Raw genomic sequence first — 23,501 nt, 5'->3', positions numbered from 1 at the left:
AATGCAGCGATATTCAATTTACATTCATAAGAAACAACTCCGAGGAGGAATCCCTCTTTATAAGCGACTAGCCTGCTGACCTCTTGAAGAAGTATCCGTTGGCCTCAAACTGCTGTCGCAGCATGAACTTTCCCCTGTACTCAATGATGAGGGAGTCTGGGGCCAAGTCTCGCACCGCCTTTAAAATCTTTTTGTTCTTCTGAACTTGACTCTGAAAGAGAGAGACAGAGAGAGAGAGAGAGACAGTAAGACACAAGTATGCATACAGGACAGACCACAGTTTAAAGGGCCAGTTCACCGATTTTCAACCTCAGTCGTATCATGCTATTATGGGGAGCTAATGCCGTTATGGTAGAAGAAAAAAGGCAATTTCACTCTGTGACTTTGGAGGACGCTATCCGCTTCTCCAATGAGCCCTGGAAAACCTCCCCCAGACTACATAAAACTACATAAAACTACATAAAACTACACTTCCTCTATCAAGGACGCCCGCCTCCGATGTCATGACTCGTTCAGAATCTTCAGGTTTGAAATGTAGACTGCAGACCTGAAGATTTTTTTTAGACGATACACCAGTATTTTTTCATCGAATTTCAGATTCTCTACCGCTCTGAGCCGTTGCCTGCAACGAAGCGGTAGTATTTCACTCCAGCGTCTCTCGCTGGGCCATTCCTTTCAGAGGGAGGGGCGCAATGCACGCTGGGTGTTTTAGGAATGTAGAATGGACGAAACCATGAGCTCCACAGCTGTGGCGCAAATTTCTTGCTTCTATTGCTTCTATTGATTACAGAGAACACCAGCTTTGACTGACAGTGACTTTTTCCAGGGGCGAACTGCTCCATTAAATGACTCTAAAATTCAAGACTACAGTAGTGCAGTAGACTGTGTACATGCTTAAATATCTAGGCAAGGTGCATATGTCTGTGTTAGAGATTTTTAGGGTGGGTGAATTTAGGCATCTGACTTTACTCTACAGAGTGTAATCAGGTTTATACCTCCACAGGGGGTTTGAAGGAAGCAGGGTGCGTGTTGTACGCCAGGCTCTTGCCGTCGCCTTGCTCTTTAACACGCAACAGGACCTGCACGTCCTCGCTGTACTGATTGCTGCTGGCCTCCTCATAGCGCTCCATCCACGTCTTGATCTTGTTCTCCCACAGAGACGACTGCTCTGTCGGCTCCTGCTCGGGAGCTGCGCCCTAAGAAGAAAACGCACAAAAAAGTAAAGTTGTGAGTGCACATGGTTCAAGACAAGACAAAGGACTGTGTCAACAGGGGCTCCTGAAAGTTTACCTTTACTCTGGAGGACTTTCTGGACCCTTCTCTAAAGGCCTGTCACAGGAGGAACAAAATCAGAACAAAATGTTAACTTGAATTCAAGCAAAAAATACATAATGTGCTCCAACATTTTATCCTATTAAACAAGAAGTCAAATCGGACCTTCTTAGCTCGGGCAGAGGCTGCTGGAGGCTCCTTATCACCACTCTTTTTGCGTTTTTTATCAGCCTGCTTATTGCCAAGGCGCCCGGTCGTCAGGGTGATGGTGGTGGGCGTGTGTTGGAAGGTGGAGTAGAGCTCTAGCGGCACTTCATCTCCACTCTCTGTAGCACTGGTATCCCCATCTGAATAAGCAAACAAACACATTTTAGCTATTCAAATCTATAAAAAGCAACAGCTGCTGCAGCCAAGTCACAATGCTGGAGTCTGAGGCACGGGTTACAAAGTGATTTTGCTTCTTGTCCAGCAGGTGTCAGTGTGTCACAGGCTCAGGCCGAGTTGTCTGCACAGGGGGGAGGCGGCTGCACCCTGACACAGCCTACAACCTGCTCTGTTCGCTAACAAGCTGGCTATTTACTGCAGCAAGAAAACCAGTGAAAGCAGAACTGAAAGCTGTGTCTGTGGGCTCTCATAGAAAACGTACAACACCGCATAACCTGCAGTGGAAAATGCAGCTCTCAAAATAACAACCTGCTTGCTCTAAATGTAACTTTGTTGAGATTTTCACCTGAAATATTTTGCTCTTAAAGAAATCTGTGCCTTTTTCTTACCAGACAAACATTCCCGTTTCCTGGTCTGCAGCAGGATGGCCCTCTCTCTGTCCAGGTGTCGTGGTTGGCAGCGTTCACACAGGTAAGTCTCAGGAATGTTCTGCCTGTCGATGCCCATGCAGTCTATATGCTGCCAGGCACTAAAAAAATAATCGGAAAAGATCGTTAAAACACTTTTAAATCGCCGTTTGAAGTTGCGTTAATGTGAGCAACAAGTTCAGGCCGCGGAGGAACGGAGCCGTGAGTCATCACGTTAAAGATCCTGTAAACAATGAAGCGTAAACAGATCTCTTGCCTGCACTTGTCACAGCAGATCATGTAGCCGTCATCGTGGGTGAAGCCACAAATGCAGCGGGTGATGTCAGCCCCGTAGCTGCCATCCTCTGAGGTGCTGAGCGTGGTGCCCCGCGACGCTTCGTCCTGACCCCCTGGAACAAACAGCCCCCCCTCTCCTTGTCGGATCAACATGGAGGGGGGAGGGGAGGCCGGTGGCGTAGGTGGGGGCCGCGCCCCATAGTTATGGTCCTGATGGAGGGAAAAGATAAGGAGGTCATGTAATGCAAGTAAAAGTTTGGACAGTAATAACGTAAAATTCAGTGTATAAGACGCACTTTTAATATTGTTTATGTCATCTACAAAGGCGGGCTGCCTCCTATATACCAGTATAAATGCAGAGGGAGGTATGTTATTGTGTTACGGTATTTTAACCTGACAATGGCGGTATAATCTAGCTAAAGTCGTCAAGTGGTGATGTCACATCTCCGCACATCTCCTACTTCCTGTTAACGCTTTGTCGCGGACATGCGCCGTCATGATCGTCATGGCAGCCGCCACCCTCACAACAATCAACGTTACCGTAGGCTGCCAGTTACCGCACCGGTAGCTAGCAGGATTGCAAACTCGACATGGTAAAAACAGATAGTAGGCTGTAATTTATGTGTGTTTTTAATGCGTTTCAAATTGAAATAGTGTTGAAATAACTTCCATACATGTTTTTATTAATAAATAGCAATGCAAAACCTTTTGGAATATAAGTCGCAGTCTGTTTCGGACGCATACTTCAGTATTTTCTCAATAAATGTGTTAGTTGTTTTGTCTATTAAATGTCAGGGAATGAGAAAAAAATGTTTCCTTAAATTATTACGCTTTTTCCATAACCTAAAAATATTCATTTTACCATCTTAAAAGGAAGGGAAAAAAAGGAAATAATCATTTAGGAAGCTGGAATCAGAAATATTTTGACTTTTTACTCAAACCAATAAACAGACAATCAAAATATTTGACATTAGGTTAATAATTGACTACTTTTCGACAGGTTGCAGCTCTAGTATGTAACCATTTGTGGAAGAAATAACCAGCTAAATAAGACATATAAATTCAAGAGGTGTACAAAGTAAAGGTATAGTATATTATACTGAAGTAATACTGATTCTGAGGTGATGGCATTTCAATGAAGCACATGAGAACAGACACTTTTCCTACAGGGACGCAAGTACTCATTACTTTCATTATTGATTCACCTGCAAATAGTATGTTTCATAGACATTGATTATTTGGTCAACACAGCAGAAAACTGTTACCCAAAAAAACTAAATGTTCTATTTACGATAAAGTAAGAAAATAAAGGGCAACAAAATATGACATGTTTGCCGTTTCCTAAACAATAGACGAAGAGATCTATCGATCAGATTAGTTACTAATTAATTTTTTGTCGGTCAACCGTCTCAAGCTTCCTGTGTCATAAAAAGACTGAGGACACCGGTACATTATAGGTCAAGGTTCCATTTCAGCCTAAATGGGAGCTAGTCATGAATCATTAACAGAGAAGGAGGGCTCAAGGTATGAAGGCTGTTGTGTGCAGAGTGTGTGTACTCACAGCGTAAGGCAGGCCAATGTAACTGTGGGAATGGTGAGAAGTGCTGCTGTAGATCTGGTGTGGGTAGCTGGACTTTTCCACCACCACAGGGCTGGCCTCCACCGATTCTGGTCTGCTGGGCGGCGACACAGGGAAAGAACAGACATTACTATAAACGCTGAAAAAGTCAGATAACAAGGTTACACAGAGCGATTGTTTCCCCTCAAACAGTGTGAGGAAGTGTGCATGTGCGTCAGTGGAGGTTAGCAGGAAAGCTACTTCTGGTGAGCACAGAGGTGCAGTGGCAAAAATACTGTAACGCTGTCAGGGGATCGGGGGCAGTAAAAGGCCACAAGACTACAAGTGCCTGAAAATACTTAGAATCTGCACTCTGTTTCAGGGGTATATTTTGTGCTCTTTACTTTTAACACATTAGCAGATATCTGAAGGTTACAGTACGAGACAGCAGGGTTAGACGCTAATGCTTTCAAGCAACGTGTAAATTTAGTTGCCTAGGTTCATTTGGTGACCTCAGTGGGGTACCCATGTGCTATATTGGTGAGCCTGGGGTGACTTCTTGTGGCCAAATGCCAATCGGGCAGGGTTACTGTCAAACCCTCGATACTTCATGATTACACAAATAAACATACATTAAACCTAAAGACCCCCTCCAGTGAAAATCAAGTGTTTAACCGTGTAAACATCTCCATGTTTTTCACGTGCTACAAGACAGGGGACGACAGAAGCAGTCATCTCCATGGCTGGGCCTGTCTGCTGTTAAACTGCAGTGTACCAAGGACAGGCCGAACAACATGTTTTCAGATTGGCAGGTTTGAAGCGTCACAAACCTAAGGAGCCAGTCCCGTTAATGGACAGGGTGACACATTATGTGCAACCTATGGCAACCACTAAGGCGATGCGCGAGCCAGCTGTAACCGCCATTGGTTACTACTATTTACTACATTTCAAGCTAGCTAAGTTTCAACAAGTTGCCACTAAACGATGGCAGAGACGTGGCATGATTTTTAGAAGGTAATTAAACATATGTAGCAGATAAAACATAGCAGCTGCTCTGACTGAACATGACTGCAGCTGCTCTATAAAGATTAGAGGAGCAGCTAGTCGTCTTGTTTGGCTTGTGAGCCCTTACAGAAAACTATTTGTATCGCCTAAGAGTCTGGTTCAAATTCAATAACCCGAAGCGGTAAAGAAAGGATTGGAAAGAGTTTTGTTTTTTGGGAAAATAATACAAATTTGTCAAGTAAAACTTCTACTAGATTGGCTTGGACATATCTGTAAAACTACACTTTGATTAGCAGTAAAATGCGACAGCAGTCACACATAACGCAATTTAATAAAGTCATATATCTGTCACAGAGTTTTTCTTTCCCTGCAGATTCTTGCTTTTATACTTTATGTACATTTTGCTGACAATCCTTTTACTTGACTGGCTGACCGTGCCTCCTGTCAGGTTGACTTTGCTGCGAAACAGAGCCGGACAAATAGCAGGAATAAATACGTCAAAATAACTTATGCTTGTACCCCTGAACCGACATCTACGAGGCAGACAATCACTAAAAACCTGCTGACTCTCACTCACGCGAAACAACAAACACGCAGCCATTTTTCTTTCTCCAACTACATTCAAACCAAACCAGTAGATCCACTTTACCCAGGATCACAGAGCCTGTTTTGGGCGTTTGAGAACAACCCACCCTTATTATGACACAATTAAGCTATTCTTCGGTTACCGAGAGGGTGGCTCTAAAGGGAAGAGGGAAGCGGCCAAACGGGTGGCCATGAGACAAGATAATCAGGAGTGAGGAGGGAAGATTAAAGGGGAAGAGAGGGAAATATGAGGTGATACACGAGGAGCATGATAGATTTGAGATGAAAGGAGACTTTAAGGGAAATTGCTTTGACGCTTCATGTGATAGAGTCAGATATCCACGTGCGTTAAAGGTTCAGTCATGCAAAAACACCACTTGATTCTCTCCCTCTCGAACTGTGCTCAAAAGTTAGAAACTTAAATTAAAGCCACCAATGAGTCTCAGTCGAAGCCATCTCCTGAAACTAAAAGTACACTTTACACTCCATGAGGGCCACTGGCAACAGCTTTACGTGTACAAAGGTTAGAAACACTTAGAAAAGCTCACAAAGCACGCTGTAAAAGCCTCGAACACAACGAGTCAGATGGGCACAAAAGACTTGAAGACTACAGGGACTCGGAACAGGCCATGCAGCATTTCTGCTCATGTAAAACTCACGCTTCCACTCCATAGCAGGCACGTTTTAACAACCTGAACAAGCACCATTTAGAGATAAAGAAACTTAATATGAAGCTGGAGAAAGTATACAAGAACACATTTGTCCCCCGTCTCTCCTTTCCCTTCTAAACTCAGCCCTAAGTAAAGCGGTTATACGGTACCTGTGTGAGCCCTTCTCAGCCTTATTGCTCTGGTTGCATGCCGACAGAGCAATGTGCAACACTTCCTGTGTGTGCTGGCGCTCAAGTGTTCACTGTCAAAGTGAAAACGTAAGTGTATGCATGAGGTCTGGAGGCGGACCCGGGCTAAGGTGTGTGCACACTAGATTAACTGCCACACAGACAAACTTGGTCAACACACTGAAGTGTGCAGAGACATTAAAGATAATCTAGTACTTGAGAGAGTTCAAGTCGGCTCAGTAACTTTCTTCTGTAATGATTAACCAGAGCAAAGTCTACACTTTATAATACGGACATCAAAGATCTGGCCAAGGCATGTATCATTCAGTTGATTGTTTTTTTAGAGATTCAAGGGAATTCATTGGAATTGGACTTTTCCACTCTGGTAGTTTGACCTACAAGTGAGTAAGTGAGAGAGGCAGCGACAGTCGAAGGCAGACAGGAGGCAAACAAGTGAGCCTGCCTGTACGCTGGAAAGGAAGTAAATGTGTTTGAATGCATGTGTGCATAGCTGGGGGGTGAGTTTCATTCATGTCTTTACTCCTGGGAGGTGGAACGGAGGCACGAGAGAGAGAGATGTGCGAGTACGCATACTTGGGAGGGCTGCAGATAAACAGACAAAAATATAACGCCAAGAAAAGATAACAGAGTGAAAGCAAATTTGAATTTTAAAGTAAGGTGGCAGCTAGGTAAGAAGTATTTATAGCTCATGAATGTCAAGAGTATCAAACAAGGAACAGATGTCCTTTAAAATGCAAACACCTGCTGAGAGAGGGCGAACAGGCAGAGTGGACGGGCACGGAGGATGGAGGGATCAACAGCAGGAGAGAAAGAGAGCAGCTCTGAGCAGCCAGAGGCAACGCCTTCTCTCCTAAAGAGCTCCCCGCTTGCTGCCATGGCAACACGACGTACTCGGTCAGCGTGTGCGCGCACGCCGAGGTTCTGTGTGTCACTGTGGACACACACACAAACACACGCACACACTGCGTTAGCCAACAGCTGGTCACGCTGCTGCAGACTACAGGGGGATGTGGAGAGGACGTGACGCTGGTGAGTAGCCAGCCGCGCTATTTCAGACTCGGCTGGCGTGCACACGCACGATACTCCAGAGAGGTGTGTATGTGTTTATGTGTGTGTGTGTCCCTCTGGTCTGGATGGGACAGCAGCAGGTGGAAGCCCCCTTTCAAGCTTGTTATCTGCTTTTGAATAAATCTGCAGCCGGCGATCGGACGCAGAGCGCGGACAGACAAAGAGCGAGTGAGAGTCATGGCGAGGGGTCTTCTCCTGCCCCCGGTGGAGGCAGAGTGCCGGGAAAGGGGGGGGGGGGGGGGGGGGGGTAAAGGGAGAGGAGGGGGGGGGGGGGGGGGGGGGGGGGGGGGGGTAAAGGAAGAGGAGGAGGGGGGTTGAAGAGGAGAAGAGGAGGAAGGGGAGGGGACGCTGTGGGACTGTTTAAGACGCCATGTTTATGTGAGGACCACCTGTCACTCAGGCCAGTGGCCATGGCAACAGGCCCTGCGCAGTGCAGAGGAGAGGGAGGGGGGGGACTGAGGTGCAGATACCATGGCAACACAAGCTGTCACGGCAACGGCTCGGATGGGGAGGGGGAGCGCTCCCTCTCTCTCTCTCTTTAAAGAGACAGGAGGCCCTCCAGAAGTTGATGACGTGTGTTATTCTTTAGTCATACGAGAACCTCTTGCTTCATTTATTTGACCAGAAAAAGCCGCGGCAATGTCCTTGACAAGACCACAGGAAGCAGAGGGGGCGGGGCAACAGGAGGCGTGTTGCCATGGCGCCATGCACCATTTCTGCTTTACGCGGCTCAATGCAGCGTATACACGTGTGCATGAATCCAGCATTAGAAAAGGATCAGGGACAATCATGTGTAATTCTGCACGCTTCACATTGTTAGTGTTATTCTAGGCTCACTGCCAGGTTCACATGTGTGGCTGTAGTTAATAACTGAAGGCTGAGGATTCAATGTGACGAGCAATGGTTGAGTGCAAGTACAATCAATGGCAAGACTGAACCGTCCATTAGAGCAGACACTAAAGGGGCCCTGCTGCAAATTCCTTTCCCATTAACAGAAGCAAACGTGGTTTGAAATCTATATGTAAAGAGAGAATTGACTCAAGCCTTTGAGGTAAGAAAAAGATGACAAAGCAGGGTTGTTGCCATTATAGAGGGCGTGTTGGGACATATACAGATGGGAAGGTGACAAGGAAAGAGTGTGAAATGCATGTGAACTACACAAAAGAACAATAAGAGATGAAGGAGAAGGTGACGGAGAAAAAAAAAAAAGAGTGAAACTGAGAGTGAACTTGACAAACCAAAGATGGTATACAAGAATGAACAAGGGGAGGAAATGAGGAAGTGAGGGGGCATAAGGAGGTGTGTTTCAGTGTTACTCACTCTGAGCCCGCAGCCATGTCCAGGTATGAGGTGTCTGCTGTGTCCACCCCTACTGGGATGACTATGCTCATGACGTTCTCTGCTGATCAGTTCTTGTCCTACTGAGTCCAGAGAATGGGAGTCCAAAACACTGAGGCATGCCAGCCACAGCAGTCATTGCAGACATCTAAGTGCATCCACAAGGCCTGAACATGTAGTGGGAAAGGGAGAAAAAAAAAGTCTGTTAGTTGTGTAGAAGAACAAATTGATGATCAGCTCAACAGTGTGTTATTTATTTGATACCAAGAACAAAGCACTTGGAAGGCTGCAGTATCGAGCAAATTACAAATCATAGTGAAAACAGGGTATTTCCAGCACATGTTGATGATTCATACTTTCTGACCAGAGTTTGACAGGAATTTCCCCTCTGACATGAAGCAACCAACCTGAGGTATTGACTGATAAAAAGCGAGTGAAGCGATGTAAGGTGAAGCTTGTGAGGTGAAGCTTGTGAGCTTGCGCTAAAGCGACCTCTACACACTATCTGCCAGGAATGCAGAAGGCTGCTGCTGCACTGCAAGAAAGCTCCCACAAAGGGGAGCAAGAGAACACAGAGCAGCCGGCCGCCATGAAAGGAGGGAGGCAAAAAACGCAACAACACACAGAGGCCATTTTTCCCCCCTTCGACTGCTCTGCTCGAAGCATTACACACAATCTTTACCACTGGAAGTGCACGTCCACACATTTTATTGATGTTTAAGCATATGTTTTTATTGCTGCTGTTAGGATCTTTAGCTAGTGATGTGGAAAAAGCGGCCGTGACATCAATAATTGACAACATTAGGTGTCAGGAAATGAATGTAGCGTCCCTTTGGTCCCTAAGCAAGAGCCTGCTCGGACTAATAAATAATACACTGGCTGATGTGAATCCAGACGGGAGCATATGTGTCAGTGCGGCTGCCCCTGATACAGAGAGCTCTGTTGATAAGCGGGATTAGTGGGAGGGACAGATGCCGAGACGAAATAGGCTGGAGGTCACACCTCCGCCTGCTCGGGCACACGGGGGCCAAACAAAGACTCCGATCACGGCTCGGGGTGCAGAAGGGAGAGAGAGGGGTTACAAAGCATGGCGTATGTGTATACAGTAAAAGGGGCGTGCTTCATACACTTAGCGAGCAATAACGCACCGCCACACCGGGACCTGTCTCGGCATGCCTTTGAGGTACCCGGCCTGAGCATGTCCTCTGAAGCACTCTTACAAATGCACGTCACACTCTCTCCAGGAAACATGTATGTCATTAGCTGTCAAACCAAGGAAACTCACAGGGAGACACGAGCAACAGGAGCAGCCATGAGAGTAATTTCAGGTACTAATTTGCCCCGAACGCACTATTTGAGCCAGCGGGACTGGAGAGATGCTCACAGACACGGCAGCTGTCAGCTCCAGGCCTAATTAATAGGAGGAAGAAGACCCCTGTGAGCCTGTGTGTCAGCCAAGGCGACTGACGGGATCACCTTCCAAAGTCTCTTCTGATCCTGTGTGCGGTGACCGGGTTAAACTGCGGGGCTGGATCACTGGCAGGGGCATTTCTCGACAGAGGCTGGTGTAACCAGAAGACTCTCTTTCATAAAGAACCAGACAGATTTCCAAACATCTGAAATGCCCAGACCTCCTTTGTGTTTTAGGAATGTTAAATTGTCGCCCTCTGTTTGGGGAATCTGATACAGGGGTTACTCTTCAATATGTTGCGATATTTGTAAGGCTATATAGTTTTTTCTTTGCGTAAATACTTTACGTTTTCTTACATCGCTACCCTACAAATCAGCTTGTTTGTCCCCTGTCCACCAGGTTGGTCTCCACTTCACCCAGGGAATCCTGCTGTCGCTACCAAGGAATGCACACACACACATACACAAGCTCACATATAACCCCCCCACATACACACACAACCAGGCAGATAACCCCTGGCCCTGTCCTTTCAAACATTCCTCCCTACAAGGAGCGCAAACATACGTGCACAGCGCTGCGGCCAGACGCAGTCAAGACTAACAAAAGGCGGGTGGAAAAAAGAAAAACAAGTACAGTACAGCTGCATTCCTGACTAAATCTGAGCTGCTGTGACTGCCTCTGCCTGCTCCTCCTACTTCCTCTAGCAGGGTTGTCCATCACCCTGCAGAACACAGCCAAAGAAAGGGGGGAAAAAAAGAAAAAATAAATACATATCAACCCCCCTTTCCTGTGCCCAGTCACCCCGCCCAGCCGGATTTCTCTCCCTCCTCGGTGCATTTCCGAAATAAACCTGAGACAGTAACGCAGAGCGAAGGGGAAGGGGAGTGTCGAACACACACAGACGCAGTTCCTAATTACAAGGAGGCAGGGAGAGACCATTTAAAGCCACCTTTGGCCAAATCCTCTGCTGTTATGGAAACACATTAGGAGGAGTGAGGGGTGGGGAAAATGGTTAACATGCACACCCAGGGGAGGGCGAGTAGGCATTGATGTAAAAAAGATATGCAACATTTGTGGACAATTGTGAAAAAAAAAGCCACAGGATGGAAGTGGTTTGGGTTTGGAGTGCGTCTTCTTTCATGCGCTCTCTGAACAGATTTCCTCGCGCTGTAGGGAGCTTTAGAAATCATCCACAGCCCCCTCCGTTTCAGAGGGCAGCGGGGTGGGGGAGGTGTACACGGGGTCTGTCTGACAGTGACGCTACACAGCAAAGACCTGGGTGGACTCTGGGTGGCAGAGTGGAGCGCATAGCGTAGCCCAGTCTCTCCTTTCTCCTCCTTCCCTCCCTCAGCGAGGGGACACAGTCACGTCATTGTGTTGGGGAATAACTCTCCTTTTAAGACGGAACGGCGCTCAAGTCGCTGAGGGAAAACCCACACCATATTACACTCAAAACCATGCCGCTACAGACAACAGCTTTCCTCTCTCCTCAGTTTATTACCACTGCTCTGTGTGGAAGTGTTTTCATTCTTGTTTTTCGCAGCCAAGTCTCAGCAGATTATGCTTTTTCGATAAGTAGGAGGAGCGAGAGGGAAATGAGGGATTCCGACTGAATCCCACAGCCTTCCTGCCAAGCTGATGTGACTTCACACCATCCTTGTAGCTGGCTGCAATGACTCAGCTCATAAACTAAAACAAACTCATACAAATACAGGAAGCATGACCCACATGGAATGTAGGCCTGGCCCTCTTTATTCATTGTACCCACAGTGGGACACATTGCATCTGCCCTGTCCTTTATAAATCAGGGTGCCCACAGCGCTCGCTCTGCGCTCCAGCACTGAAGGTGAAGTCATACATCAATACAGCAGGGGATATGGATGCGAGCGCACAGGGAAGCAACTTCTGAGGGCACAATAGGAACTGGGCTGCTGAGAGTGGACGCCAATACCTTGGCAGCCTTTAAAGATCCTTCCACTTAGGAGTCAGATGATAAGGAGACAGCAGTGTTGCAGTAGTCATGCCATAGCAACTAGTAAACAATAAAAGTAGAGTTGTTTTGGTATTGATACCAAAGCATTCAATGCCAGTCAATACACTAACCTGACACCATGAATAATTAGCCTTTGAGAAGAATCAGACATCAGTTAGGCTATACTCCAAAACACTAGCCCAAACAGCAACTATTACGGCTGAAAACTGAACTCGGGTCATTTCTCATGACACGATAGTAAACAAAAACTGAAGCGCTTGCAGAGAGTATAGAATAAGTCAGACCTAGCATATGTCAGCAATTCATGTTTCACAGTCAGCCAGAAGGGCTGCGAGCCAAGCTGCTGCTTACGTTAGCTTAGCATGTTTCTATTTGCTTTGTTTGTTCATCTTTCAAGAGGCTTTAGAGAGAGCCGAATAACCTTCTCCTGTCCTAACAAAGCAGTCCCAGTGAGTAAAACCTGTAAAAACACTGAATAAAGCGGTTTTCAGGTTAAAAAAAACTGTTTCTTTAATGCTAAAGAGAGAGATGCATATATAAAAGAATCATATTTGCACATGTATATTATTATTTGTTCTTTTTTGTTACAACTGTTGTCAAACTAGATTATTAAGGAAAGTTCTATGGCGCTCATTCTCTGTTGCAAAGGGTTTACCCTGAGCCAGGCCATACAACAATAAAAGCATTCATAACACATCAATGCAGTGAGTACTATGCAGGTGTTATTTTTTTCAGCATTGCACTGGTATTGGATCAGCACTCTCCATCAGCCTTACAGGAAAGGAAATGTGTTATCAAACATCTCTTCGGAGAAGGCCCAGCAGAGAAGACTAATGAAGCAACAGTACAAGTAGATTCAGGAGGTCTGTTTAACACTCCAAACTACATCATGACAAGACTAGTACCTGCCACACATTTATCTCTGCTGTTAGAAAACAGTTTGATGGGAGAAGAAGTGAGTCATATAGTCCTAATGCAGCATCCCCAGGGCAAAAATAAAACAATATCCTCTGGGCTCAGTTCAATCAGCCAGGGAGCGAGTGAGTTAAAATCAGTAGGAACAGGAATCTGGCAGCAAAGCTGGGGCAGCCCTCCTGTAGTCTGAGTAATGTCTGTTCAAAAGAACCCCCCGGGCACAATATCTCCATCTCCCTCTTGCTCCTGCTTTTAGAGTATCACAGCCAGGCCCTGTGTGGTCAAGGGGTGAATTACTTTAAACACTTGTACATTAGACAAGCCTACGTCACAGCAAACAAATTAATCCCCATCAAGCTGCATTATCTGTGTGTGTATCAGTGATTGACAAGCAGGCGCACATGCAGCTGGCAGCTAATTACAGCATTTGTGGAATGCAATGAGCAGTTAACTAAAAATGTGAGCCACACATGTGCATGGTGCGGGGCTGCACGGCATCCATAGGGCAAAATAACAGTAAGAGCCACTCAGGTCCCATTACAGCAGCGTTCGAGGATCAATTTCGCGCCTGGACCGCAGTGCCGTTACATCACCAACATTGATGGCACATCCCCGCTTTATCCAACCCCATCCTGCTACCCATGAATGCTATTGTAACACAGGCACGGCAACAGGAAGGAGGTAAGGGAGGTATAGCTGGGCTGCTTCAACTATAAAGCCACCTGTCGGGGAGGCAGCTTGCTAGTTTAAAGAGGGATCTGTTACGGCCCAGCTAGCAGCACAAAAACAGGTCACCTGAGCCCTGGCTTCTCCTCCCAGCTGGGGTACCATGTGACCATGTTGGGCCTCCGAGCCTGGCGGCTTTGTCTCTGGGTCTCTCAGGGTCTGGGTTCCACACAAGTGAGATCACAGGAGACTGTGCTGCAGCTTAGCCCCACATGGTGAGGTGTGTACATCACCTGCATAGAGGTGCTACTGTTTCAGGGATTCAGGTTTATTGTCTGGAGACATGGAGGATGCACAATAACAAGAGGAGGTCTTTCACGTATGGGAAGAGTGTCAAAGAGAGAGCTGATGTAGCTGTGGCCTTCAAATACACTGATAGACATCAGGTGCACCTGCTTCAGTTCTTTATAGTCTCTCTATGCCGAGCATGGTGAAAAATGAAAGAGTTTAGTGCTCCGCTTGAGGCTATTAGATCATATGTGTGTCTAAGAATCTGTCTAGGGGTAAGGGTGAGAGGAAAGGTGTGTCATCTGACACTGCTTTGACTCCCTGCCGCCTGCCAGAGAGAGTACTCCGTCCCTATGGCAGAGGGGTAGTGGCAGCTCACCTCAAGTCAACGTCTCTGTCAACACTGCTAGCAAACACACACTTTACTGCACAAGGCAACCAGGCACAAACACAGCCACTCAGGTATTTAACACTTTCATCTCAATTATCATGTGGAAAGAGAGGGAGATAAAAGGAGTATTAGCCAGGACAGGGGCCTCTGCTCATTTACAAAGAAGAACAAGATGGCTGGGGATTTTGTGCATTATGAAGCAGAGAGTGATTAAGCACTCTCACTCCTCCTGTATATATAAACCCTCCACAGAAGAGAAGACCCTTTGCCATTTACTGCTATAACCAAAGGCAGCTGAACTTAATTATACTGGCCCTCAGTGGACTAAAGCTACACAGAATATTCAAGTGCATAAAGATGTTTGTTATATGAAAAACGATACAGCGAGCTGAAACAGATCTTTTTGTATGGTTCCAGGGGTTAAAAGGCCAGCTTTGAATTTTTACTTTACAAAATTAGAATTATCAGGAGGGAAAGATAAAAACAAAATGCTACTTGACTATATTCATAAACATATTTGAGCTGAGTGTGCCAAAGTTTGTCCCACAGGGTGGCATAGAGAATGGGACAGCTGTGCCACACCATCACACAGTAATTTTTGAGAGGCTTCAAAACCCTCTCCTGGAAACGAGCTTTGATTTGTTTCCCTTTATTTATTAGACGAAAAGAAGAAATACAATTATATGGTAGTAATAACAAAAAGCCTCCGTACAGTATAAACATCATATTATATGGGATTGTATTGTGGCCATGTGTAAGAAAACTGTGTCTTTATTCAGGCTGTTTCTTTTATAATGATGCAATTGAAGTATAAGCTGTAAACCGCAGGCTATAATATTACCTTGGAAAATATCACATGAAACTGTTGGCTGGGATACCCCTAGTACTTTATGGTGTTCAATAAAACTGCAAAAGCTGGTTTATCTAATATTTTTGTGAGTCTTAAGTTAAAGCAAATTGTATATTCAATTGATTTTTCACTCCGAGCAACAAAACATCCTTCTTAAGCAACAGAAATACTAATTATGACCCCTCATAACTAACCAACATACATGCCTAGGTGTTTAAAAAATACTAACTGCATTTCTTTCACAAACAGGTGAGATAAACTGAAAATAGGAAATGCAAACTTAGTAAAGGTAGTCTCAGGGAGATGATATGTAGCAAAGGAGCAAACCTGCATACATTGATAAGAAGCGGTGTTTGTGTACCTTTATGAACCTATTATTGTATATCAGCGAGCTCTTTGTATTTGTAAATAAGCATGTCTAATTTTTCTGACAATAAATCTCGTGTCCCCACATCAAACATTACAACACGAAACACAAGCAATAGCATAAGCCGTGACGCATGTTACAGGGGTACTATGCTATTCGTTATGGGAATAGGCACAACAGCCTCAGTGACTATTAATACGAGCCGCCAAACAGCGCAGTTATTACCGAGGCATAATCTAGATTGTTTGACGTTATTATTATGCCTGACATCCACTAAAATAAAAATCATGTGTTGTGCAGTTGCTTCCCAGTGAGTATGTCGGCGCTGCAGTCAGTCCTGCCGATAGGGGTGTGGAGGGTACAACGTTGCTATTATGTTACCACAACACCCTGGTGCTGTCGCCATTTTCATAGCGCTTTTCTCAGGACGGCGAGACAACCGTGTGGCCAGGGGAGCCTCGCCATGGGAGGAAAATCCCCAAGAAAGCATTCAATCGCCTCTTTCATACACTCTACCTTAAGTATCACCCTGTCGGTACAGTCTCTGTGTTGTTACGATTAGGGTTTTTTTGTGAATTCGTCGAAAGCAAAGCCAGTAAGCTAATCGGCTAGCAATTGTGGCCTCTGGAACTGTAGCAGCACTCGAAATAGTGAGACATTCGACGCACGAGCCGCCTTAAATTTGACTTTTTTAACCGTTGAGCAAAAAGCGAACGAATTAACATTAAACACAATGATACCTGGAATATACGTTAAACTGTAGCCGTTAATATAGGCAAAAACACGTTGAAAGTAACGTTCCAAGCTAACGGTTATCAACGGCTGCTAACAGCATAATGCGTAGTGGGGTTAAAGTTAGCAAAGCAAGCTAGCACCGACACGAAAGAAGTGGATTAATACTTGGCTCGTCACAAACAGGAAAGAGAGACTATATCAGCGCTGAGATAACTGTTCGAAGCAAAAACCAAAGCCGATTGTACAGTCATACGGTGATTTGTTTTAGGTAGGGTAAAACAACCAAGTGCGACAGTTTAGTTCAGCATGGCCAGGGATAGAGATGGAGTTACAAATTGTATGACTGGAAATGGAACATCCCCTCCCCCACGCTTGCTGCATTTGAACCCATTACACCCTGAATCTAAATTAAGTGATCGCGAAATGTACTTTTAAGTCAGAATACAGCAAAATATCAGTCTGTTCCTAGTTCGATATTTGACCTAATCTTAAATAGATCCTGGTTTCGCTACGATTCTATAAAAGCCCAGTAGCCTATGAGATTACTGCGCAATGTAGCCAGACATTTAAGATATTTTAACAGCTGGTCCTGCTTTGGTTTTGCGAGGACATAACAGACTAAACATCTCTATATATCTGTGTACATGCTTGCAAAAGCTCATTGTTCTCTGTCTTTGAACAGCGGCATTGTATGATATTTCGCTGAACGGAAATAATGTCCCGTGCTCTGAGTGAGCAGGATGGGGGCCACCACGACAAATTCAAGTTTGTAACTAATGCTTCATCTACTGTTTTCGTGCAGGCGGATACAGTGTTTCAAACAGAAGATGTCCAAAAGGGAACTGGCGCGATTGCTGACAGCTGCAGTTGCAAGGACCGTAGCTTATGTAAAGTAAATTAACAGCTTTGAAATAGAGCGGGTAGCGTTATATTAGGAGGTCACATTATTTATACTATAACGGATGAAACCGTGCGCAATATGGCCCGCAGTGTCACTGTGTCAAACTAAACATCGAGTGAGTCCCCCTCTAGCTCTAGTTCTACTGAGTCAACATGCGAAGGATATTATTATGGCTTGTTTTAAGGACAAGTTCAATGCTGGCAATCTTCACTGTTGTTGTATGCGTTAGACCATCGGACAAGCATTAATCTAATTGCAGCGCTTTAGTATCACGTTGCCCATTATGTTAATGTGCATTTTGCGTTAAAACTGCTTTAACACACGACGTGTACATAATATTTACAAGATAACTTTGTATGACGTCTCGTTTTTGGCCACAAGATCAACGAAAAGTCAGAGCCCTGTTCTATCTGAGTCAAGCTAATTTGAGCTAGTAGCATGCGCTAGCTAGCAAGTGGTCTCTTTGCGTTACGCTCGCCAACTTGACACTTACATTGGAAACTTACGTCATCTAGTTAGCGGTTTTCAAGACTTGATTAAGGTAAATACAAACGAAAAATGCCTTAACATATATACACCCTGAACTAACGATGTCGATGAGCTAGTTAGCAAGCTAACCTCAGCTGATACTACAACTACGTTAGCCAGCATAAGCATGATGTGCCTAGCCAGCTAACTAAAGCCAACAATAGCCTTCCAGGTCGGGTTTGTGCTCAGCCCACAACTACCACAATTAATTTAGTTTACTTACCGTTTTATGTCCACTCTGGAGGATCTGAATAGCGAATAAGGGGACCTGGGTAAGACCCCCGTCGCTTACCACACAGCTTCCACAACCAAAACAATACTTCTGTCCACACACTGCGGATCCCTAGCAAAGCTTTAAATGTTTGTATTGAAACGTGTCCTCTAAAGAGTCCTTTCCTGTGAAAATTACTTGAAGTCTTTTTCTTTGCGGTGGCCTAAATTTGACTTCAATTAAATACGAAACCGTTAAAACTGTGCCCTAGTCAACGGCGACTTTTAGAAATTAGATCCCCTCAAACCAGTCTCTTTTCCCTTTGCAAAAATGGCGGCCCTGCCAGGACTGCCGAGACTCCGCCTCCCCCACGAGCCCCCCTCCCTCCCCATCACTAAACCCGAGCCCCGCCTCCACATACTGCGGGGCTTCACTCCCGATTTCACAGGGGCGCCGCGACCGTGCTCCACGCGCGTTCACGACTGTGATTCCTCTGGTCTCTGCTATTTCTGTCGTCAACGATCTGGATTTAACTCGTGCTGCACTCGTTAGACTATGCTCGTAATGGACATTAAGCAACGGAAAGAACGGACCCCAGTGTGTTCAATACAAGATGTTTAACTGCCTGAAGATCTAAAATATACAGATGGTTTAATAATGCTTTTTTGGGGGGTCATTTTAACATATCAAACACATCTTGCAGCACTAATTTGTTCTCTTAACATTAGTGGCTGTGCTATCTTATGATCTTCATGCGAAAGTTAAGTCAGCTGTAGCTTTTTTATCAGGAGGTTTTGTTAATACTAATTGTTATTTCCCGTCCTGCTTCCTCTCCTTCCTCTCAGGGTGAAAGGGGTATGATACAATCAAAGCCTTGAAAAGTGAATTTTGCCTCCACACGCAACAACATAGCCAGTTCATTTTACATTTAATCTCAGTGTTTTGGATTTAGAAAATATATCTGTGATTTTTTTTAAAGTTTGGCCATCCATAAAAGGTTGGCTGTGTCGGCCAGTGCAGATTGTGTATTAACTGCGTATTAAAACAAAATGTGTTTTAGACTAATATCCTTTAATTTACCACTGGCATGGCTGAAAAGGAGCACCTAAATCCACTACACAACCCAGTAGGAGGCAACTAAGCTGTTATGTAACCCCTTACACAAGAGCAGCGTTTTGTATACTGAACTGATGTCAGGAAGAGGTAGCCTATGAAATAGTGACCAATAAGAATAAATCACGGACAAAGACAACACATCTTACAGAAGGTATTCAGAGGGATACAACATTATTGAACTTGTCATAAATCACACACATTCAGGCCTGCATGCTCCTTTATCTGAAGGTCAACAAATTCACTTTATGCAAAGTGTAAATATCAGAATAAAGGCTGGGTGGGGTAGGGGGGTAAACGGACTCAATTCACTCGCATCTTTTAGGTTTAAAGAGATATTAAATTAACTGGGTGTAACCACATTTATTTTACTGTTTAACATCATTTGATTTAATGGAGAATGTATAGAATGTGTATTTGTTTGCCCTTTAATCATCACCTAGTAGTTACATACAATTTACAACCCTTTTGTAGAATTTTACAACAGCATCAATGGGTGTCAGACATGTTTTACCACTGAAGAATTAATAATCAAATCATTTTTTCTGACAGTTTTATTGTTGTGTTAAATTGGTTACTTTCATCTCCCCTAGAAATCTTCCTGTAGAAATCCCTTTGACATCATATATTGAGAGAGGATGTTCTCATCGTTTCCATCTATTGACCCTCCCCCACCCTAAACCGCATCCCCTCGCGCATGCGCATTTGTACAGGACCGCTGTAAATGCTGGCGTACGGGCAGCCAGGTTGTTTGAAATAAACTTGAGGGAGGACGGAGGTAAAAGTTGGGCAGATCGAGCCGCCCTCACCTGCTTTTTAACGGAAATGTTCGTGAACGGCTGTGGAGGAAACTGCGTCTAAACGGTTATGTCGATTTTTCGGAACATTTAAGACCGTTGTGCCCATCGCGTTTTTGTTCTGAGCTCTTGAATGTTAAGATAATGACGCAGTTTTGGTTTGATATCAATAATTGTCCAAAAGAAAGTGATGAAAATGGGTTATTTTTGAGAAACGGTTGGTTTGTGATGACATCATGCAGCTAGTATTTTGTGGGCGGGCTCTGAGCTGTGAGGGGAGAGGGGCGCAACCGGAGAGCAACTGTGACCAGGCGCCATTAGGTAACAACTTCATTGTGTGCATTTAATACAGTGAAGAGGCTTCCCGATGGGATAAAGCTACGGAGGGCGACACGACAATATGTCTTTTCTCCATGAAGTGAAGAATCAAGCTTTTGAGCGGGGCGGGGGAAAAGTGCCTTCCTTTCGTCAAACGAAGCTGGTTGTCGTTGTGAATTGGAAACAAGATGGCGTCAAGGATTCTTTTCTTCCAGTGCACGGCTCGAGCACTCATGGGCGGCGGCGCCGTGCGCGTTCTCGCCACTGTTATTATTTCCTGTTTTCATATCCTGAGACGTTGACGTTCTTCTTTAATATACAACCACGACATCAAACCTAGCCGTGACCCGTGTGTATGTGGTTTTACATTTGTTTGTGGTTTTCTGTGTTCTAGTTCCCAACAAACCACATATTTGTCATGAAAATGTGCCGTGAACCATCCAAAGAAAAGCCTTTTAAAATTTCCACCAATTGAGTGATTTGGTGATCTGTGTATATCCCAGTTACATAAGCACCTTAATTTTCAATGCCACCTTTTACACACTTAAACTGTTCAACTCGTGAAGGATGCAAATCAAAAACAGTACATCCACCAGGCGAGTTCACCCTTGCGAGTTATGTTTAGCTTTTGACCCCATCTAGCGGTTAAAACGAGGATTAACTTAGGTGACAAGTTATTGCCCTTTCTGACAGTTTTACCGTTCGTAATTCTGAGAAAACAACTTTCATTAGGTTATTTATGAACATTTTTGTTTGAATAATATAGTTTATATCTATCTTTTAAGTCACATTTATTAATGTTGTGATTTTCTATGCGTCCCTGCAATTCAGTGTTATGCTACCTTTGAAGTGGTGTCATTTTAACGGTTTGATTTTCGAAAAATGAAGATGAGATAACTTGATAATTCTGTGTGATTTGTTGTTCCTTTAATTTCAAAATAGCCCAATAGTAATGTTTTATTTGAAAATTAAAACAACTAAGGAGTCAAAGAATGGAGAGGAAGAAGGTTAATACAATACAATTAAGGCACCATTTCTCTTTACAACATTATGCTATCTTAATCATTTTCACGTTTTTTTAAAAAGCATATAAATTATACAAAGATTATCAACCAATATAAAGCTGACCCAAAGAGCCGAACTCACGAAAAAGTCAGGTCTCCTACAGAACACAAGGGGACGCTGTATTTTTCATTCAGCCATTTAAAACGGACGTAAAGAAAACGACGGCACTCTCCGTCCAATGACAGTTGTCGTTGTTAGGAAGTCGTTTATTGACAAGAGGAGAAGGTGACTTCTCGTCGAGCAGAGCAGTATCTGAATAAATCTGAACATATTAGCCCAAAAGAAGACTGTTGTTTGCCAAGACAACCATGTCTTCTTTTGGAAGGGCTCTGGGAGTCCTTCGGACAGGAACTCGGCTCATTAGACGCGGTCCGCAAAGAATAACGACCAGAAAGTGAGTATTGTCAAACCCGCTAGCATGTTAGCTATCACGTTAGCTACTTTTAGCAATGACTTTCTAACACAACCGTACATTACAAGCAATTTAGTGTCAAAACTCAGAAATATTATTTAATGTAATATCCACATTGAAATGCCCATTGTCTTGTATTGATTAAATATAGTTTAGTTAATTATTGTATTTGTATATTTAAGGGCCGGCGGTGGACCGCATATTGAGCCTCAGTACAGGCAATATCCTGAGGTAACGAAGAAACAAATATTTGAGTCCGAGCTCATCAGCGGTGCCATGTGGTTTTGGATCCTGTGGCACTGTTGGCACGACCCTGACGCAGTCTTGGTAAGTAAACATATTGTACAACTGTCCATATTTAATTGTGATGGGGTTGAAGTGTGAAAGAAAACGTTTAGAAGAGACTGGTGTGTAAAATTGGATCCTGGGATGTTGTAATGGGAAATGAGACAAAACTGGGATATAGATGTAGGAATTTATGCTTATAGTTACAGCAAAACTGAGTTATCAATTCCAGTAGCTAAAATAGACTAGGACGCTGCAAAAACACAATTGAAAATACAAATTAAAGATACTTCTGTAGCTACATGTGGTAATTATTACCCGTTTATATACTATAGGGTTAGTAAGGAATATGTGATTTACTGTCTGACTAATGATTCTGACTGAAAATATTAATTCAATTTGTTTTTCTTTGGTGTTTTGGTTGATTATTTTTATGATAAAACACAAAACATTACATTGGTGTATAAGTGCGTATCCTGTAAAGAAAACTATCAAATTAAATCGATTTTTGTTAAATTTAAACCCTTAAATAATTGTAAGTGTAACTCAACCTCCGTTTTTTAGAAGATCTGTAGAGATTCGGTCTAAAACAGCAAAAGGATTCTGTGAATGATGTACTGTATAGTCAGGCTTGTAGACTGTTACCTTCTTTAATTAACAGTGGGGCAGCTTTGTAATAGAGAAAACCTGACTAAAGCCCCCAAAAGAGCAGACTAAAACAGGTTGTTTAGATATATTTTGTGTGCAGTTTTACTGCTTGTGTTTATCTACAGTATGTTGGCTTTAAAAAGGACATTTTAAATTAAACCTTTTGCTCTTCTGTAGGGTCACTTCCCCTGGCCTGACGCTTCTGAATGGACAGATGAGGAGTTGGGAATCCCAGCAGTTGACGAGGAATAAGGTGATTTTTTTTTATAAATTTACACTAATTAAACTGCCAATGAGTGCAGCAATTTTTGCTAACACAAGATGTAATCCAAATGTCGAGAAAGGTTAGTACACTGTCGAAAAGTCAGTACAGAATTGGAAACCTGCTCTCCCTCTTAATGAGTCTTTTAAATTCAGAAAGGTAGAGTACGGTAAGTCTAAAGCTATAATACACGTTAACATGGCAAGTCTTTAAATGCACCATTTTGTGGGAATGTTTGTCGTTTTTATAAAAAATTATAACCCCTTTCGAAGATGTTGTTAGTATTACTGCAAGAGTATTAAATGAGAAACTGTGCATTAGTTTTAGATGGGTGATTCTAATAAACTGCTAACTGATAGCATATGTTGAATTTATGTTAGTGAACGTTATCCCCTTTTTTGTTTGTAGATCACCATGAGGGAATCGTGTTGCTGGGCAAGTCTTTGTGGAATTCTTCAGGATGTTCTGAAAGTCGTTGTTGTACATAGACTAATAAAATTATCTAAATATGTAAGCATTTGTCTTTTTATGTGAAACAGCAGTGTGGTATAATTATGCATTAGAACGGGAAG

At 43.9% G+C, this 23,501-nt stretch overlaps 2 protein-coding genes across 4 annotated transcripts in view; one reads left to right on the top strand and one right to left on the bottom strand.

The window, feature by feature from the left end:
• The window catches only part of kmt2e (lysine (K)-specific methyltransferase 2E), a 29,463-nt gene extending 11,096 nt beyond the window's left edge, over positions 1-18,367 (bottom strand). For all 3 annotated transcript variants that reach the window (XM_069670944.1, XM_069670945.1, XM_069670946.1), the window contains exons 1-9: positions 18,042-18,367; positions 8,756-8,940; positions 3,922-4,033; positions 2,341-2,570; positions 2,046-2,185; positions 1,438-1,619; positions 1,291-1,329; positions 996-1,196; positions 81-211 (exon numbers count right to left, since the gene is read on the bottom strand). In XM_069670944.1, the coding sequence (XP_069527045.1) occupies positions 81-211; positions 996-1,196; positions 1,291-1,329; positions 1,438-1,619; positions 2,046-2,185; positions 2,341-2,570; positions 3,922-4,033; positions 8,756-8,826 (1,106 nt within the window). In that variant the 5' untranslated portion in view covers positions 8,827-8,940; positions 18,042-18,367. The remainder of the gene's footprint in view (positions 1-80; positions 212-995; positions 1,197-1,290; positions 1,330-1,437; positions 1,620-2,045; positions 2,186-2,340; positions 2,571-3,921; positions 4,034-8,755; positions 8,941-18,041) is intronic.
• A 2,916-nt stretch (positions 18,368-21,283) lies between these two features.
• ndufb2 (NADH:ubiquinone oxidoreductase subunit B2) lies at positions 21,284-23,443 on the top strand. The gene is made up of 4 exons (XM_069671189.1): positions 21,284-21,716; positions 21,917-22,061; positions 22,845-22,920; positions 23,338-23,443. Exons 1-3 carry the CDS (start codon positions 21,631-21,633, stop codon positions 22,917-22,919), a joined length of 306 nt encoding a protein of 101 aa, XP_069527290.1. The 5' UTR covers positions 21,284-21,630; the 3' UTR covers position 22,920; positions 23,338-23,443.
• Positions 23,444-23,501: the final 58 nt, after the last annotated feature.

The sequence above is a fragment of the Semicossyphus pulcher genome, unplaced genomic scaffold (assembly GCF_022749685.1).
Source record: "Semicossyphus pulcher isolate SPU_LCO1_2020_fin unplaced genomic scaffold, fSemPul1.0.p SCAF_20, whole genome shotgun sequence".
Taxonomy (NCBI): domain Eukaryota; kingdom Metazoa; phylum Chordata; class Actinopteri; order Labriformes; family Labridae; genus Semicossyphus; species Semicossyphus pulcher.
Note: the sequence above shows the minus strand (reverse complement) of the source record. Positions and strands in the feature narration are given on the sequence as shown.

Bases quoted from the DNA above. Each gene is read 5' to 3' on its own strand.
- ndufb2 (XM_069671189.1), top strand. From the start codon at position 21,631: ATGTCTTCTTTTGGAAGGGCTCTGGGAGTCCTTCGGACAGGAACTCGG. The intron at 21,717-21,916 runs GTGAGTATTGTC...TGTATATTTAAG, and splicing joins CAAAGAATAACGACCAGAAA to GGCCGGCGGTGGACCGCATA. The intron at 22,062-22,844 runs GTAAGTAAACAT...GCTCTTCTGTAG, and splicing joins ACGACCCTGACGCAGTCTTG to GGTCACTTCCCCTGGCCTGA.